The 17291-nt window shown below is 34.8% G+C and overlaps 1 protein-coding gene across 3 annotated transcripts in view; it reads left to right on the plus strand.

The window, feature by feature from the left end:
• MNAT1 (MNAT1 component of CDK activating kinase) overlaps window positions 1–17291 on the plus strand; it is a 240475-nt gene that overhangs the window by 136455 nt on the left and 86729 nt on the right. For all 3 annotated transcript variants that reach the window (XM_077937996.1, XM_077937995.1, NM_001261796.1), the window contains exon 7: window positions 14152–14273. In XM_077937996.1, coding sequence (XP_077794122.1) covers window positions 14152–14273 — 122 coding nt within the window. The remainder of the gene's footprint in view (window positions 1–14151; window positions 14274–17291) is intronic.

Here is a 17291-nt window from a genome sequence, read left to right on the forward strand (position 1 = left end):
TTTTTGTATTCTGGCTTCTATTTTCACTACTGTACTGAAGCTCCTCTGGGTATTGAAATTCCCTTCACTGGGAATGCTTTCTTCCCCTCCATTTCAGGGCTGTTTCAGCCTTCAGAGGTTCTCCCAAATGTCATTTCTTCCATGAACTCTACTGAATGAAAATTCAAATGCTTGTCATATTCAGTAGAATCATATCATATGTGCATTTAATTTGCTAGAATTCAACTAAAGTTGAAAACAACACCAAACCAGGGAGAAAAGAAGCAAAAATGCCTCTCTTCTCCCAAGTAAAGAAAATTTTTGAAACAGCATAGATGCCAAATGCAAGCCACCTACTTTGTTGATCTATTCCAATGCTAGAGGAGAAACTAGCTGAGTTGGATTTATATAAAGAGATTAAAATATGCACAGAACAATGTACAGTATACTGTATAGGCAATTTGAGGGACTTTTGAAGGGTTATTTTGACTTTTTTTTTTTTTTTGCCTTAATCTGACTTTAGAACCAAATCCTTTTGCACATCACAGTATAACTGTGTTGAACTAAGTCAGTCATATAATTTAGGACCCTTCTAGGCAACACTTTGATCTTTCTCAAGTGTTTCAGATGTGGAACTAACTAAGGGAAAATGACTAACTTAATTCCTTCCCTATTTTTATTTTTGCATTTTTCAGGGAGGGGAATATATTTGTACGAATGCAGTTAATAAAAACAGGTTAAAGCAGAGAAAGACAATGCTGTTCCTTTTATATTTTGTGTTCTGTAGTTTGAGACTCATGCCTTTCTCAAAAGTAATTGCATGTAACCACAAATATATTGCTACAGTTAGCGTCTATATGAGTCTTATTAGTTCTAACCCAATACAAGGAATTTATAGGAATGCTTATTAAATATCCAGAGTTTAGTTGTAATTATATATTATTTGAGAAGCTTTAATGATACTAATCTTTTACTAGTGATCTTTTAATGGAAGATACTATTTCCTAATTTTTTCCAGCTTTTTCATTTCAAAATTGGTTACTTTTCATTTTTGAAGTCCTTAAGGAAAAATTTATATTGATATAATAAAAATTCTAAAATTAGAGCTGAAATATTAAAGGACATTTTTCTGTGTGGAACACTAATTAGTGCATGTGTTTAAGGAGAAGATTACAAACGAATTTGGCTAACAAATCTTTAAGGAATTTCACTGTAGTAAACAGATTTTGATGAGTTTCCAGGGCTAATTTGCTAGAAACATTTTCAGAGACTTGGCTTGCCAAGTGAAGATGTATTTAGAGCCATTTTATTTCTAATGATGAGCAAAAAACTTAAGCCCTTAGCTAGACAGTTATAGAAATTTGTCTTTGATATTTTCAAGCATATCATATGTATTTGAGTAGAACTGAACATTGCTGAAGAGCTAGAAAAATATGGTGCTGTGTCTACAGGATGAAACCTATTTTTTTATTTTGAAGAAGCCCATTTTAGAAGAAAATTTTTGTGAAAATTGGTAGTCTAACTATTAGGCACCACATTTTAAAAGACAAAGAGTGCTCATAAAGGCTGATTTGTGCAAGTAAGTCATCATTAGAATGCTTAAAAGAGCCTACCATATATATACTTTTACCATTATATTATACTTATTCCCAAACATACGTTCAGAAAAGGAATGTAGTCTTGATGATTCTAACAGAGTTGGGAATCTGGGTCTTAGTCTTGTGCATTTTTTCTACTGGCTGTTTCTTTAGTGTATGTAGAATCAGATTACATTAAATTTGAGGGAAATTTTATTTATTTTTATGATACATTGTGAGTCAGTGGCTTATTTCCACTTAGTGGTCATGAAATGATAGCAAGTTAGACTTACTGTTTCAGTCTCCTCACTTATTCACCCCCCTACCCCACTGCAGATGGTGAAAATGAAACTTAACAGAAATTAAATGTTGCACCTCAGTTCATTCTAGTTTAGAGACAGTGCCAGGAGAAGTACATTGTTACCTCTTAACCTGCAGGCCCTGTCCCTCATTTGTCTTTTTACTGTTTACATTTTGAAATAAATTAGAGAAAATCATTTATATGGGGAAAAATGAATTATACTTACCATGAAATTAAGTACTACCAGCAAGTTATTACGATGCAGCTGCTGCAGTGATGACAGCATGACATCACCCTATAATGACCAGGGCAGCATAGTATAAAAATCTCTGCTTGCTTCTAAAACAAATTGAAAACAACTGAATTACCAAAGAATGTTACTCAGAATGAACAGCTTGTAGACAGTGCCAGGTATATTCTTTAAGTACTTTATCCTATTAAAAAAATATGTGTGGGTACACATACACTATTAAAACATATGTTCACATCCATATACATATGTACAAATAGACATGTATGTGTGTGTATATACATGCATACACAACACATATGTCCACACATCTTTAAATTATTAGAACATTACCAAAATAGAAATAGTCATTCAGAATTACCTCAACTGATTTTCTAAAAGGCTTTGTGGAGATATTTTCTTTGGAAATAGTCACTAGAATTATAGTAGTTTAAAGCTACCAGAATGAAATATTCTGGTTTCTGCTTCCACTTAGTAAGGTAACGTGTTCTGTTGAATTCGACAAATTTAACATTGTGAGAGGACTCAGTTCATGCAACCAACACCACCATCATTTTTGTTTTTGTAATTAAATGACCCTAAGAAATAAAAGTGGAATGCACAGTCCCACTGTAATGTGATTTACTAGGATATGAGCTCCCTGAGGGCAGGGGCTTGATCTGTTTTGTTCCCTGATGTTCTTTTCAGTTCTTGGCATATAGTAGGTGGTTATATTTGTTATATGAATGGATGATGAATGCCACAGAGTAAGCACAATGTTTTGTTATCTGAAATTTTGTTAAAATAACTACTAAGATGTCTAAAAAACACATTCCCAGCCTAGAAAAGTATCCATTGACTGTAATGAATAAGTGAAAAGAAAAAAATAATCAAAGTCTAGAGAAGGTAGAAATTTATTTCTTGTGTACTCTCATAGTACACAAGACTACGTAGTCAACAAAATTCCAATTGTTTACACTAAGAACATTTTAAATTTATAGAATATGGAAAACTGATCATCTTACGGTTGTCTTAGTGTTCATACTATTAAATCACATGAAGCTTGTTTATATTGTGTTATTTTATCTATCTATATGTGTCTGTGTGTGTGTGTGTGTGTGTGTAGATAGATAGATAATTTGAGACAGAGTCTTGCTCTATTGCCAGGCTGGAGTGCAGTGGCACGATCTCGGCTCACTGTAACCACTGCCTCCCAGGTTCAGGCAATTCTCCTGCCTGAGTAGTTGGAACTACAGGCACACAGCGCCATGCCCAGCTAATTCTTTTTTTTTGTATTGTAGTAGAGATGGGGTTTCACCGTGTTGCCCAGGCTGGTCTTGAACTCCTGAGCTCAAGTGATCTGCCCGCCTCAGCCTCCCAAAGTGCTAGGATTACAGGCGTGAGCCACCGCGCCTGGCCTATATTGTTATATTTTCATATTATTCTTTAATTTAACAAAATATTGAGCTGCTTTTTGGTGCCAAGCTGCTCAGTGAGGTGCCTATGACAGTGAGCATAGGGCCTTACAGTCTAATGGGAGACAGATTCAAAACAGACATATACACAGAGTTTAACAGGCTTACAGGGCTTATCGGCAAGTATGTTGAAGATGAGGATAGTTTGTTGGATAAATGTCATTAAGCAAGATAGAATCAATAAAAGAGTTCTGAATTTAAAATTGTGTTAAAGGATTTGCAGAATCATTTAAACCTATCGGCCTAAATTTCCAGCACTTTGTATTTACAACCTCTTCTATGATACTTAACAGAAAACCATATACTGATTGGTGTAGAACTGGATTTTCATGTTTAGTATTATTATTGTTTATTTCAACAGTCTATATACTAATTATTTTTATTGCCATTGTTTTCATTAAATAATAATGTATTTTCTTTAATACTGTTATACTAAATGGTTTGTTGCATTCTAAATGTATGTGTGTATTTTGCCATAGTATGTGTTTAGAGTTAGCACAAAAGATATTCTTTGCTCTTTATTTGGTGAGAAAGCATTATGATAGTATTTGTAGTGTATAGATTAACAGACAAGTCTTAGTAAATTATAAACTATTTTTGTAGTAGCTTTTAAACTTTCTAAGAAAAGTTAAATAATACGTTTCAGATTATTAAAAATACAGATTATTAAAAATACAGCCGTGTATAACTACCCGTGTCAGCATTTGCATTGTTCTCCCAATGTTCCTATGTTGCTCTATATGGAAATGAGCTGAATTTTAGAAAATCTTTTTTCTCATAAGCTTATATTTTTTGACTAGCAAATGATGGAAATATAGGGCTCTAAGCTATATTTTAGAAAAGAAACAGGTTCCATGTTGTTACATTGTAGGGGAATAAAAACACTAATTATGTATACTACTGAATGTACAGTTTGCACGCATTTCCCCCTGAGTGTGGGTATTACCTAAAGTTGCATGGTTTTCTGTGGCTCTTCTCACTACATTTTTACTTTTAAAGCCTCATTTCTTTATCAATTATGTGACAACAGTAACAAAAACAGAAAGGACTTTAGTTTTGTGTCATACTTTTGAAAGTCAGGAAAATGTACCTGAATTACTTAATGGTGTTTTTCAAGACTCGGTGCTAAGACCTCACTCTTTATATATTTCCCCACACCCATTTTCTTTTTCTTGTGACCTTGCCTATCATTTTGATGCTGATAGCAAAATTTCTTTTGAGTTTATTTTATATTTCTAGCTGCCTTTACTGAACATTTCTACTTGGCAGCAATGTTGGATGGATTAAACACCATCTTAAACTCTTTATTTTTAACAGCTTTATTGAGATATAATTTACTTACCATAAGAATTACTTATTTAATATATAATGTATTGATTTTTAGTAAATTTACAGAATTTTATAACCATTTCAGTAATCCAATTTTAGGATATTTTCATCACTCCAAAGAGGTCTCTGATACTCATTTCCAGACACAACACACTTCTAGCCCACAGCGATTGTTAATCTACTTTCTGTCTCTGTAATTTTGCCCTTTCTGGACATTTCCTGTAAGTGGAATCCTATAATATATTGGTCCTTCGCATCTGGCTTCCTGTAGCATGATGTTTTTGAAGTTCATCCACATTGTAGCATGTACCAATATTTCATTCATTTTTATTGTTGAATAGTAATAAAATTCAGCATACTATGTGAATGTTCAATAAAGGAATTCATATTCGTACTATATGAATGTACCACCCCATTTTATTTATCCATTCACAATTGCTGGACATTTAGATTGTTTCCACTATTTATTTGACTGCTATTAATAGCTGCTATGAACATTCATATACAAGTCTTTGTGTGGTCATGTGTTTTCATTTTTCCTGGGTAGATAAGTGGAATTACTAAGTCATAAAGTAAACTTACTCGTTACTTTAAGAAAAACTACTGAACTAATTTTTAGAGTGGCTGCATCATTGTATACTCTCATCTGCAATGTCTGTGGATTCCAGTTTCTCCACATCTACATTAACACTTTTTATTGTCTGTCATTTTGGTTATTGTCATTCAAGTGTGTGTGCATTTAGTGTGCATTTTCCTGATTATTAGTTATGTTGAGCATCTTTTGATGTGCTTATTAGCCATCTGGTCTTTTAAAATCTTTTGCCACTTTTAGTTGGGTCATTTTGTCTTTTTATTAGTCAATTCTAGGAATTTTTTTTTTTTTTTTGACATGGAGTTTCACTCTTGTTGCCCAGGATGGAGTACAATGGTGCGATTTTGGCTTACCGTAACCTCTGCCTCCCGGGTTGAAGCAATTCTCTTGCCTCAGCCTCCCGAGTAGCTGGGATTACAGGCGCTGGCCACCATGTCCAGCTAATTTTTTAATTTTTAGTAGAGATGCGGTTTCACCATGTCGGCCAGGCTGGTCTTAAACTCCTGACCTCAGGTGATCCATCCACCTCGGCCTCCCAAAGTGCTGGGATTACAGGCTTGAGCCACCATGCCCGGTGTCTAAGAATTCTTTATCGGTAGTATTCTGAATTTGATCGAATTATAAAATATGTGACTTGCAAGTATTTTCTTCTGGTCTGCATTTTATCTTTTTAAAATTTCCTCTTTGTATTAGTATGTTTTGCATTGGTATAAAGGAATACCTGAGACTGGGTAATTCATTAAGGAAAGGTGTTTATTTGGCTCATGGGTCTGCAGGCTGTATGAGGAAGCTTTTACTCATGGTGGATGGCACAGGGGTAGCAGGCGCACATGGCAAGAGAGGGAGCAAGAGAGAGAAGGAAGCACCTCTTAAAAACCAGCTCTCACGTGAACTAATAGAGAATTTGCTTATTACTGAAGAAGCACACCAAGCCATTCATGAAGGCTCCAGTCCCATGATGCAAACCCTCCCACTAGGCCTCACCTTCAACATGAGGATTACATTTCAACATGAAATTTGGAAGGGACGTGCATCCATCCTGCATCACTCTTCTACCTTTCCCTTTCCTGTTTTTCCTGTCTCTGTTAATCAGCTCTCTCTGGTTTTCACATTTTGCTTCCCACCTCAGCTATACCAGATTGCTACCAATTCTTGCAGTTTTAATTATAATTATTATTCTTTTTTTTCTCTTCCCCCCCATTACTAGTGAGATCTAGACCATATTACTTTAACCTTAATCACTAAAATAGCTACAGACTTGACCTACTTGATTCTAGACTCTTCTTTCTTTGGTGCTATTATACTTTTCTTTGCTATAAATACATATCCATTGTTTTTCAAAACAAAGATTCTGTGATCTATTTTAAACATTTTATAATGAAAAATTTCAAAAATAGCAAAGTTGGAAAATAATACAATGAATACTCACATGCCTAATATCTAGATTCAATAATCTGTAATATTGTGGTATTACATCTCTCTCTCTGTCTCTCACATACACACACACACACACACACACACATATACTCACTCTCATGCACATTTTTTTCCCTGAACCGTTTTAAAGTAAATTACAATTTCCATGAAATTTTACTTTTAAATTCTTCAACTGGCATCTCTCTCACTGACCTGCTCCTACATAGGACATTCTCATACATAACCATAATGCCATAATCACACTGAACAATTAACAGAAATTCTCTAATATAGCTTAATATCCAGTCTATATTCAGATTTCCCCAGTTGTTGCCAAAATATTTCACGGCTGTTTTTTCCCTTCCAAATTAGTAGTGAGCCAGTGACTCTCACTATGTTTATTAAACGTCTTAATTCTGTCTTAATCTTGAATAGCTCCCATCCCACTCTATACTTTGTCATCTTTCTTCTTTTTGTTTCTCATTATATTGACCTACTGAAGAAACCAGGCCACTTGTCTTGCAGTATGTTTTTTCTGATTTTTTTATCTGTGTTATTGTTCAATGATAGTTTTTTTATAGCCATAAATATATACCAATTTTTATATCCATTTTGGACAATTCAGAAAATAGTGCAACAAAGATAAATAATTTCATCACCTAGGGATACTTTTTCTTTAGTTTTCTTTTGCATTTGCAGATTTACTTCATTTTATTATGTTCTGTTTGAGATGAGATCTTGCTCTGACACTCAGGCTGCAGTACGGTGGCACAGTCACAGCTCACTGCAGCCTTGATCTCCTGGGCTCAAGTGATCCTCCTGCTTCAACCTCCCGAGGAGCTGGGACTACAGGTGAACACCACTATGCCTGGCTAATTTTTTTTTTTTTTTTTTGTAGAGATGAGGTCTCACTGTGTTGCACAGGCTGGTCTCAAGCTCCTGGGCTCAAACTATCATCCCACCTTGGTCTTTCAAAATGTTAAGTCTACAGGCATAAGCCACTGTGCCCGGATCTTAGGCAGATTTTAAAAATAGTTTAGATCATAATGATCATGTACTTAACATTTTATTAATTTCTCTTTAAACATGATTTTAAATAGTTACACAATGTTTTATGTTATAATTGAACTGATGTTTATTTAAACTGATGTTTACTTATTGATTGAACATTTAGTTTCCTTTTAGTTTTTGACAATGTAAACAGTGATGAAGAGACTTATGAATAGGAATTTGATTATATTTCTGGTTGCTTTCTTATAAATTACTACAGGTGGTATTACTAGGTCAAAATATGTGAAGATTTTAAAGGTTTACTAAATTGCTTTTCAGAAAGAAAGCAATTCCATAGTTTGCTCTCTTACCAGCAGTGTATGAAAGCAGCTTTCTTCACACTCTCTTGTCATATTAAACATTATTTATTTATAATTTATTTACTAATGTGCTGGAGATAAAACATTCTGACATTGTTTTGACAGTTCTGATTTCTTACCCATGTGAGTTCAAACTAGCCTTGGAGTCTTTTCTAGCTGTGATTTAAGCTATCTATACTGATTCATTCTCTGCCCACCCTTCTTTCCCTATATACCTGTCTCTGCTCAGGTTTACTTATTGTCTCAGGACACAACATACTGCTGTGGTAATATTGCTATCCTTCCCATTGCCTTGCTTTTGTAGACTTTGTCCTCTGAGGTCTAGTGCAAGTTGCACTGTTTCATTCTTCCATCTTTTATTGATTCTTCCTCTCGATATTCTTTTCATTCCTATTCTATCTTTTTCTTCCTCTTGATATTCTATCCTTTTTTCTATTCTGTCTTTTTCATTCTTCCACCTTTTATTGATTCTTTCTCTCGATACTCAATAGCACTTAAGTCCATACCATTTGGCACTCAAACAAATTTAATTCAAATATAACTTAAAATTAGTATATCACGCACTTTGATTTCTTTAATTTGAATCCTCCTTTTTCTGATAATTTAGAATAATATCTATCACCCTTACTGTTTGGGTGGAAATATCACCAATAACCATTTTTCATCTAAAAAACTTTTAAACACCGTTTCCCCCCCAATCACTTAAAACCTTTAGTACTTTCTCATGTGACCTGTTAAGCCATTATCTGCTCTGTGGGTGATTTTAAAAATTTAAAACACATGTCAATGAGTGTAAGTCATTGTTCTCTAAGTTCTGCTCCAGCTTTAGGTTTGAGAACCATGGCATCTATCTCACATGAGTTTTTTCTGAGGGAAAGATAGATGGAATGTTAGAAGGGCAGTTTGTGTGTCATTTATGAATTTTACCTTATCGTTCTTATGGCAAACAGAGCTACCACTGAGTAATGTTTATTTCTCTCAAATGTTACAGTTTTTAAAAATACTCCTTTTTGAGCCTATGGTATTTTATGTACCTGAGCTATTAGAATTTATATAAAAATTGGTTTAAACCACCTAGGATTTACTTACTGCCATTAAAACTTTTAAATTAATCATGATTATATTATTTAAAAATAGGATATTGAAAGGCAGTGTGTGGAACCTGCACTGGGCAGGAATTGAGAGATCTAACTCTATGTGACCTTAGAAAAATTTACATTTTGAGGATAATAGCTTCCATATCCATAAAATGAAGGTGTTAGGGGAAAAAAGCACAGGCTTTAGAATCTGACACACTTGGCTTTTAGTCACCAAACTGCCATTAACTACAGTATGATCTTGCTCAGTCACAATATCTAACCCCCATTTCCTCATTCATAAAGTACGATTAATAGTACTTATTTCATAAAATTATTATGGATGCTGAGATATGCATACAAAACCCTTTAGCATAGTGTCTAGCACAGAATAAATAATGTTAACTCTTCTTATTCAGTGACCTTTTTGGCTATTGTAAGTGATGTCCCCACAAACTTCAGAGAAGACTTTGAATTATAAGACATCATAACTTTAGTAATTTGGGTATTGTTGCTAATATTTAGGTAATGATTAGTTTTAGTATGTTGTTTTCCAGTGCAATTATTTAAGAAAGCTTGTCTTTCTTGAATATTATCTTCCTTGGAAGGTAATCCAGCTCTCGAAAATACCCATTCTGTGTGAGCCTTTCTGGACCTTGCTCTCTAATTTCTGAAATGCAAATGAAGTATTGGTGAGACTGTAAGTGTACTTCTTTAATTGTCACAGTAGTTTTCCTTTCCCTCACTTACCCTCCTCTATTTCATTCCTCTCCCCTCCCTTTTGCCCCCATAGCTAAAACATGTGACACCAATACTGGACATTTTGTATCAAATGACAGGAGAATTTGGTGTCTGACAATTTTTGAAGAAGACACTTTGAAATAGGGATGTCAGAACAAGTCTCAAAATATCCCACTCAGGCACTGTCTTCTAAACCTGTGCAATGCTCTCTGAATCATTGGTCTGAAATTGTATTATTCTGTGATAGTATAAGATTTAGCTTGACAGTTTCATGTTTATTTAGAAAGGCTGTGGAACATGGAGGTTAGGGGTTAAAATAATATGAATGAAGTTTCTGACATTACATTTTTTTTCTCTTTTTCCTGCATATTTTAATTCCAGCAAAGCAAATGAGGAAGTTAGAATATCCAAAACTCATTTTTAAAAATTGTGGTAAAATACATGTAACAAAAAGTTCATATTTTAATCCCTTTTAACTATACTTTTCTGTGACATTAAGTACATCCATTTTGTTGTACGTCTGTCACCACCATTCATTTCCAAAAATTTCTCATCTTCCTCAACTGAACCTGTACCCATGAAACACTAACTGCTCTTTCCCATGTTCCTAGTCTGTGGTGACCACTGATCTACTTTCTGTCTCCAAGAATTTGACTACTTTGGAACCTTCTATTAGTGGAATCATATAACTTTTGTCCTTTTATGCCTGGCTTATTTCATTTATCATAATATCTTCAGGTTCATCCATGTTGTCATATGTCAAAATTTCCTTCCTTTCAAAGGCTGAATAATATTCTATTGTATTTATGTGTATATATACACCACATATTATTTATTCGTTTATTCCTTGATGGATACTGGGTTGCTTCCATCTTTTGGCTACTGAAAATAATGCTGCTGTAAATATGCATTGGTGTACAAATATTTCTTTGAGACCCTGCCTTCATTTTCGGGTATATACCCAGAATCCAGTTGCTGGATCATGTGGTAATTTTGTTTTTAATTTTTTGAGGACTTGCCATACCGTTTTCCACAGCAACTGTGCCATTTTATATTCCTACCAGCAATGCACAAGAGTTTCAGTTTCTCTACATCTTCACAAACACTTAGCATTTTCTGTTTTTCTTTTTAATAATAGCCATCTTAAATAGCCATGGGTGTGAAGTGGTCCATGGGTGTGAAGTGGTATCTCACCATGGTTTGATTTGCATTGCCCTAATGACTAGTGATATTGAGCATCTTTTCATATACCTATTGGCAATATGTATATCTTTTTTTTTTTTGAGACAGAGTTTCGCTCTTGTCGCCCAGGCTGGAGTGCAATGGCGAGATCTCGGCTCACCGCAAACTCTGCCTCCCGGGTTCAAGCGATTCTCTTGCTTCAGCCTCCTGAGTACCTGGGATTGCAGGCATGCGCCACCATGCCCAGCTAATTTTGTATTTTTTAGTAGAGACTGGGTTTCTCCATGTTGGTCAGGCTAGTCTTGAACTACCGACCTCAGGTGATCCGCCTGCCTCGGCCTCCCAAAGTGCTGGGATTACAGGCATGAGCCACCACGCCCAGCCACAATATGTGTATCTTATGTGGTGAAATCTCTATTCAAGTCCTTCGCCTGTTTTTGGTGAAGTACTTTTGACATTACAGTGTCAGAGATGCCTATTATAATGTGCCTGTAAACTAGCTAGGATGATGCTACATGCTGTTGAACTTGTTGAAGAGAGAAACTGTAATCCAGGTGCAAGCGTCTTCAATGGTTGTTTCTCACTGCTGCAATTGTATTTTATCACTTTTAAGTCACGACTTTTACCTTTTTTTAACAAATAAAATAGATAATGTGTACTGTGCATCCAACTTAGTAATTTAAGGGAAAAAGGAAACTAAGGGATATAACAACAAAAAATTTGTAAACTAAAAGAGGAATTAATAACTGCAAGAATGGTTTATAAAAAGTTATGAAATAGAGAAAGTAATAAAACTATACCAAGAAAAATAAGAGAACTATGGTTAAAATCAGAAAACAAAGACTGTATAAAGCGTAGGTATTTTTATAAATTAGAATTCTGTGTCCACATGGATTATAGATATGTAAATCTCAATGTAATGGTATATAACTGAGTGGCACTTTATTTTGTTCAAATATAATCTGTAGGGTCTTTGTATTTTAGTTATCCATTAGTTCTCTCTTCTCAGAAAAATACTCAGAATGGATGTTTTCATCCAATTTAGTTTTCAGCGTAAAATTTTCTTATTTTGTTTGTATATGTATGTGTGATGTGAAATAAATACACATAAAGTTAGTTTGATTTCATGTAAAGACTTCAGAGAATAGACATTTATGTGGCACAGCTTTGCAGAGAATAATTTTATTAATTTTCTTTCCTAATTTGAGCTTTCAGAAAAAAAAAAACCAAAACAAAACCGATTACCAGAAATGTCAAAGTAGTTTAGTAAAAATAGAAAAATGTGAGGCTAGACTATGCTTGTATACAAGGGGACTTCAAAAAGTTTGTAGAAAATGGAATTAAAAGACAAATATAAAAAATATAAACTTTATTTCTCAACATAAGCTTCATCAGGAACAAGACACTTTTGTAAGCAATGATACCAGGCATTTAGTTCATCCCTAAATAACTGAGGGTCCTGGGAATTTAACTATGTCAGTGAAATCCTTTTTTTTAATTATTATTATTACTGAAGAAAAATGGGTTCCTTTTACAAATTTTTTGAGGTTAGGAAACAAAAAGAAGTAAGAAGGAGCCAAGTTGGGACTGTAAGGTGGACACCTAATGATTTCCAATGAAACTCTTGCAGAATTGCCCTTGTTTGATGAGAGGAAAGGAACAGGAGCATTGTCGTGGTGAGGAAAGGACTCTGGTGAAGCTTTCCTAGGTATTTTTCTGCTAAAGCTTTAGCTAGCTTTCTCAAAACACTGATAATAATCAGCAGGTGGTATTGTATGTTGGCCCTCCAGAAACTCGATAAGCAAAATGCCATGGGTATTTTGAATGGTGAGTTTTTTGAATTGTTGCTATGACCTTTACTTGTGACCAGTCCACTTTTGCTTTGACTGGACTACTTCCACCTCTTGGTAGCCATTGCTTTGATTGTGCTTTGTCTTCAGTACTGGTAAAGGCATGTTTCATCTCCTGTTCTTAGAAGAAAGGCTTCAGGATCTTGATCACACTTGTTTAAAATTTCCACTGAATGCCCTGCTCTTGTCTGCAGCTGATCTGGGTGCAACAGTTTTGGCACCCATTAAGTGGAAAGTTTGCCCAACTTTAATTTTTCAGTCAGAATTGTATAAGCTGAACCAGTTGAGATGTCTCTGGTGTTGCCTATTGTTTCTGCTGTTAATCACCAGTCCTTTTCAATCAGGGCAAGAACAAGATTATTTTTTTCCTTGCAAATTGATGCAGATGGTCTGCCACTGAGGACTTCATCTTCAACATTTTCTTGTTCCTTCTCAAGATGAGTTATCCATTTGTAAGCTGCTGATTTCTTTGGAGCATCGTCCCCATAAACTTTCTGTAAAGCATGAATGATTTTGCCATTCTTCCATCCAATCTTCACCATAGATGTTTGTTCTTGTTTCAATTTAGTAGAATTCACATTGCTCTGATAGGAGCTTTTTTCAAATGGTCTTATGCTTCTTCATGCTTCAAACTAGGGGCTGTTCAGACAAGTTATTACAAGTTAGTACAAGTTTGTTTTGGTGCAAACGTTTTTAAAATCCATGCATAGTTTTTAAATAATATGTATTTTGCATAAAGTTTTTGAAGTCTCTTGTATTTGATGACTTCTACCATTGACATTGAACAACTGTACTGTTTAACGCTAAATTTGAATTTAATGATGGATTTGGTTTTCCTCTTTTAAATCGTGTAAATGACTATTAATTCTATTATGTGGGTTTCAGTTATGCAATGCATTTTACCCATGGAACAGCACAACTAATGGGTAATGCTTCTAATGTGAGGAATTTAGTAAATCTTTAAAATGATTATAAATAAGTAGCAACATGAAAATAATATTAAGAGGTATTAACTTCCTTCATTTTTCTAACAGGGTCAACATATTTCACTGGCACCTATTCACAAGCTTGAAGAAGCTCTGTATGAATACCAACCACTGCAGATAGAGACATATGGACCACATGTTCCTGAGCTTGAGATGCTAGGAAGACTTGGGTATGTGTCCTAAAGAACTTTACATTGAGGAGCTGATATATGGGACTTACTGCTATTCTTAACTGACATGTTAACTTTCTTAGATTTTCAGTTTATAGAACTCTTTTTTACTGTTTTGTGAAAAATGAGCAGTACTTAATACTAAGTTGTTTTATTTAGTACATTAATTTTTCTATGGACTTGTTAGGTCTCTTGAGATTGAACCTGGAGTATATTAGTTCTTTTTTAAGTCTGTCCTTGGCAGCCATATTGAAATGGCTGTTTATTTTCAGTCATGAGTGTTTTTTTTTCTTTTTCAGAGAAATTACAGCTTAATTTAGTTAGTAGTAAGCCAATAAAAATATGAGTTGGGCTCCTTGCCGTGAAAAAGGTTAGATTTACTCATTGTGTGCTGTCTACAGTGAAACTACATTTATGAGCCATGAGCCATGAAATATATTTTGTTGAAAGGTATAATGTAAGGCTGGCCCAGTGATTCAACAGTCATATCATATATATCCATTCTGGAAATGAACCTGGGATCCTGGCTTTTGTGAGGGATGGAGAGATGGTTATAGTCTCTCTCATGGGAGCAAGTGGGTATTTGTATACTTGAAAAGTGCAGGCACAGATGTTGCTAGATGGAGCAAATCATTTCTTGGTCTCATTTTAAAATGTGAACTATTGAATGAAAGGCTGATCCAGAAACTGTTGTTGCTTAACAAAAGAAAATAGTGGAAAGAATATAATATTTAAAAAAAGGGGTACATCAAGGCCAAGCAATTAAAAAGCAATAGAAAAAGTCAGAGACCCCCAAGAACAAAAACAAAAAAGATGAAACAAATAATAAAACCTACATGCATCTTCAAAAACAAAACCAAAATCTGGAACATGTTGTATAATATTTTACATGTGAACATCAAGGCTCCAAGGCAAAGTTACTATTTAAATGATGTTTAATATCTTAAGGCTAAATTTTATTTATTTCTTTATTCTCTTAAAGTCCTACAGCCTACAAGCATGAAGCCAACAGGATGTAAAACAACCTAAAACCCCCTTTGAGATAACAGATTTATTAAACAATTGTCTTAAATGCTAAAATTAAAGTTTGAGGAGATAGACAATAGTGTGTTTTATAATGTAAAAAGTTATATATGATGTAGACATTTATTTCTTATCTCTTACAAAGAGCCAGAATTGTGTATCTTTAAAATAAATTTACCTCAAAAAAATCTTTACTTTCGATGTCCGTGAAGTTAACGTGTTTAAAATAGTACTCCTCTGTTACTGGGTTTTGCATTTTCCAATAATTTTGTCAAAATTTTTCATATACAGATTTTATTATGTTCAGGTGGCTTTCTTCTGTTCCTAGAATGTTGAATTATTATTATTATTATTTTTTATTGAGACAGAGTCTCGCTTTGTCACCCAGGCTGGAGGGCAGTGGTACAATCTTGGCTCACTGCAACCTCTGCCTCCTGGTTCAGGTGATTCTCATGCCTCAGCCTCCCGAGTAGCTGAGGTTGCAGGCGTGCACCACCATGCCTGGCTGATTATTGTATTTTTTGTAGAGACAGGGTTTCACCATGTTGGCCAGGCTGGTCTCGAACTCCTGGCCTCAAGTGATCTGCCCGCCTTGGCCCCCAAAAGTGCTGGGATTACAAGTTTGAACCATTGCACCCAGCCCATCTTTTAATATACTGAATTCAGTTTGCTGGTGTTTTGTCAAGGATTCTTGCATTAGTGTTCATAAAGGATATTGGCTCATAGTGTTTTCTGGCTGTATAGAAGTATAATTAAAAAAGAAAAATTATATATATTTAAGATAGAGAAGATATTTCAAAATTAATTTTTGTGGGTACATAGTAGGTATATATACTATGGGCTACGTGAGATATTTTGATAAAGGCATGCAATGTATAGTGATCACATTATGGTAGATGGTATATCCATTACCTCAACATTTACTCTTTGTGTTACAAAGAATCCAATTATATTCTTTTAGTTATTTTCAAATGTACAATTAAATTATGATTGACTATAGTCACCCTGTTGTTCTATCAAGTACTAGTTCTTGGCCAGACACAGTGGCTTACCCCTGTAATCCCAGCTCTTTGGGAGGCTGAGGTGGGCAGATCACTTGAGGTCAGGAGTTTGAGGCAAGCCTGGCCAACATGATGAAACCCCGACTCTACTAAAAATACAAAATAATAGCTGGGTGTAGTGGTATGCACCTGTAATCCCAGCTATTTGGGAGGCTGAGGCAGGAGAATCACTTGAACCTGGGAGGCAGAGGTTGCAGTGAGCCAAGATTGTGCCATTGCGCTCTAGCCTGGGTGACAGAGTGAGACACTGTCTCAAAAACAAAAACAAAAACAAACAAAACAAAACCAAAAACTAGTTCCTATTCATTCTTTCTAACTATTTTTTTCTACCCATTAACCATCCTCACATCCTCTCCCACCTCCTCACTACCCTTCACAACCTCTGGTGACCTTCCTTCTACTGTCAGTTCAATTGTTTTAATTTTTAGCTTCCACAAATAAGTGAGAACATGCTAAGTTTGTCTTTTTGTGCCTGGCTTATTTCACTTAACATAATGACCTCCAGTTCCATGTATGTTGTTGCAAATGAAAGGATCTCGTACCTTTTTTATGACTGAATAGTACTCCACTGTGTATATGTACCACATTTTCTTTATTTAGTCATCTGTTGATGGACATGTGGATTGCTTCCAAATCTTGGCTATTATGAACAGTGCTGCAACAAACATGGGAGTACAGATGCCATTTTGAAATGCTAATTCCCTTTCTTTTGGGTATATACCCAGCAGTGGGATTGCTGGATCGTATATTAGCTCTATTTGTGTTTTTTGACAAACCTTGAAACTGTTCTCTGTACTGGTTGTGCTAATTTACATTTCCACCAACAGTGTACAAGTTTTTCTTTTTTCCATATCCTCTCCAGTACTTGTTACTGCTTGTCTTTGGATAAAAGCCATTTAAACTGGGATGAGATTATATCTCATTGTAGTTTTGA

This window comes from Macaca mulatta, chromosome 7 (genome assembly GCF_049350105.2).
Source record: "Macaca mulatta isolate MMU2019108-1 chromosome 7, T2T-MMU8v2.0, whole genome shotgun sequence".
NCBI classification, from domain to species: domain Eukaryota; kingdom Metazoa; phylum Chordata; class Mammalia; order Primates; family Cercopithecidae; genus Macaca; species Macaca mulatta.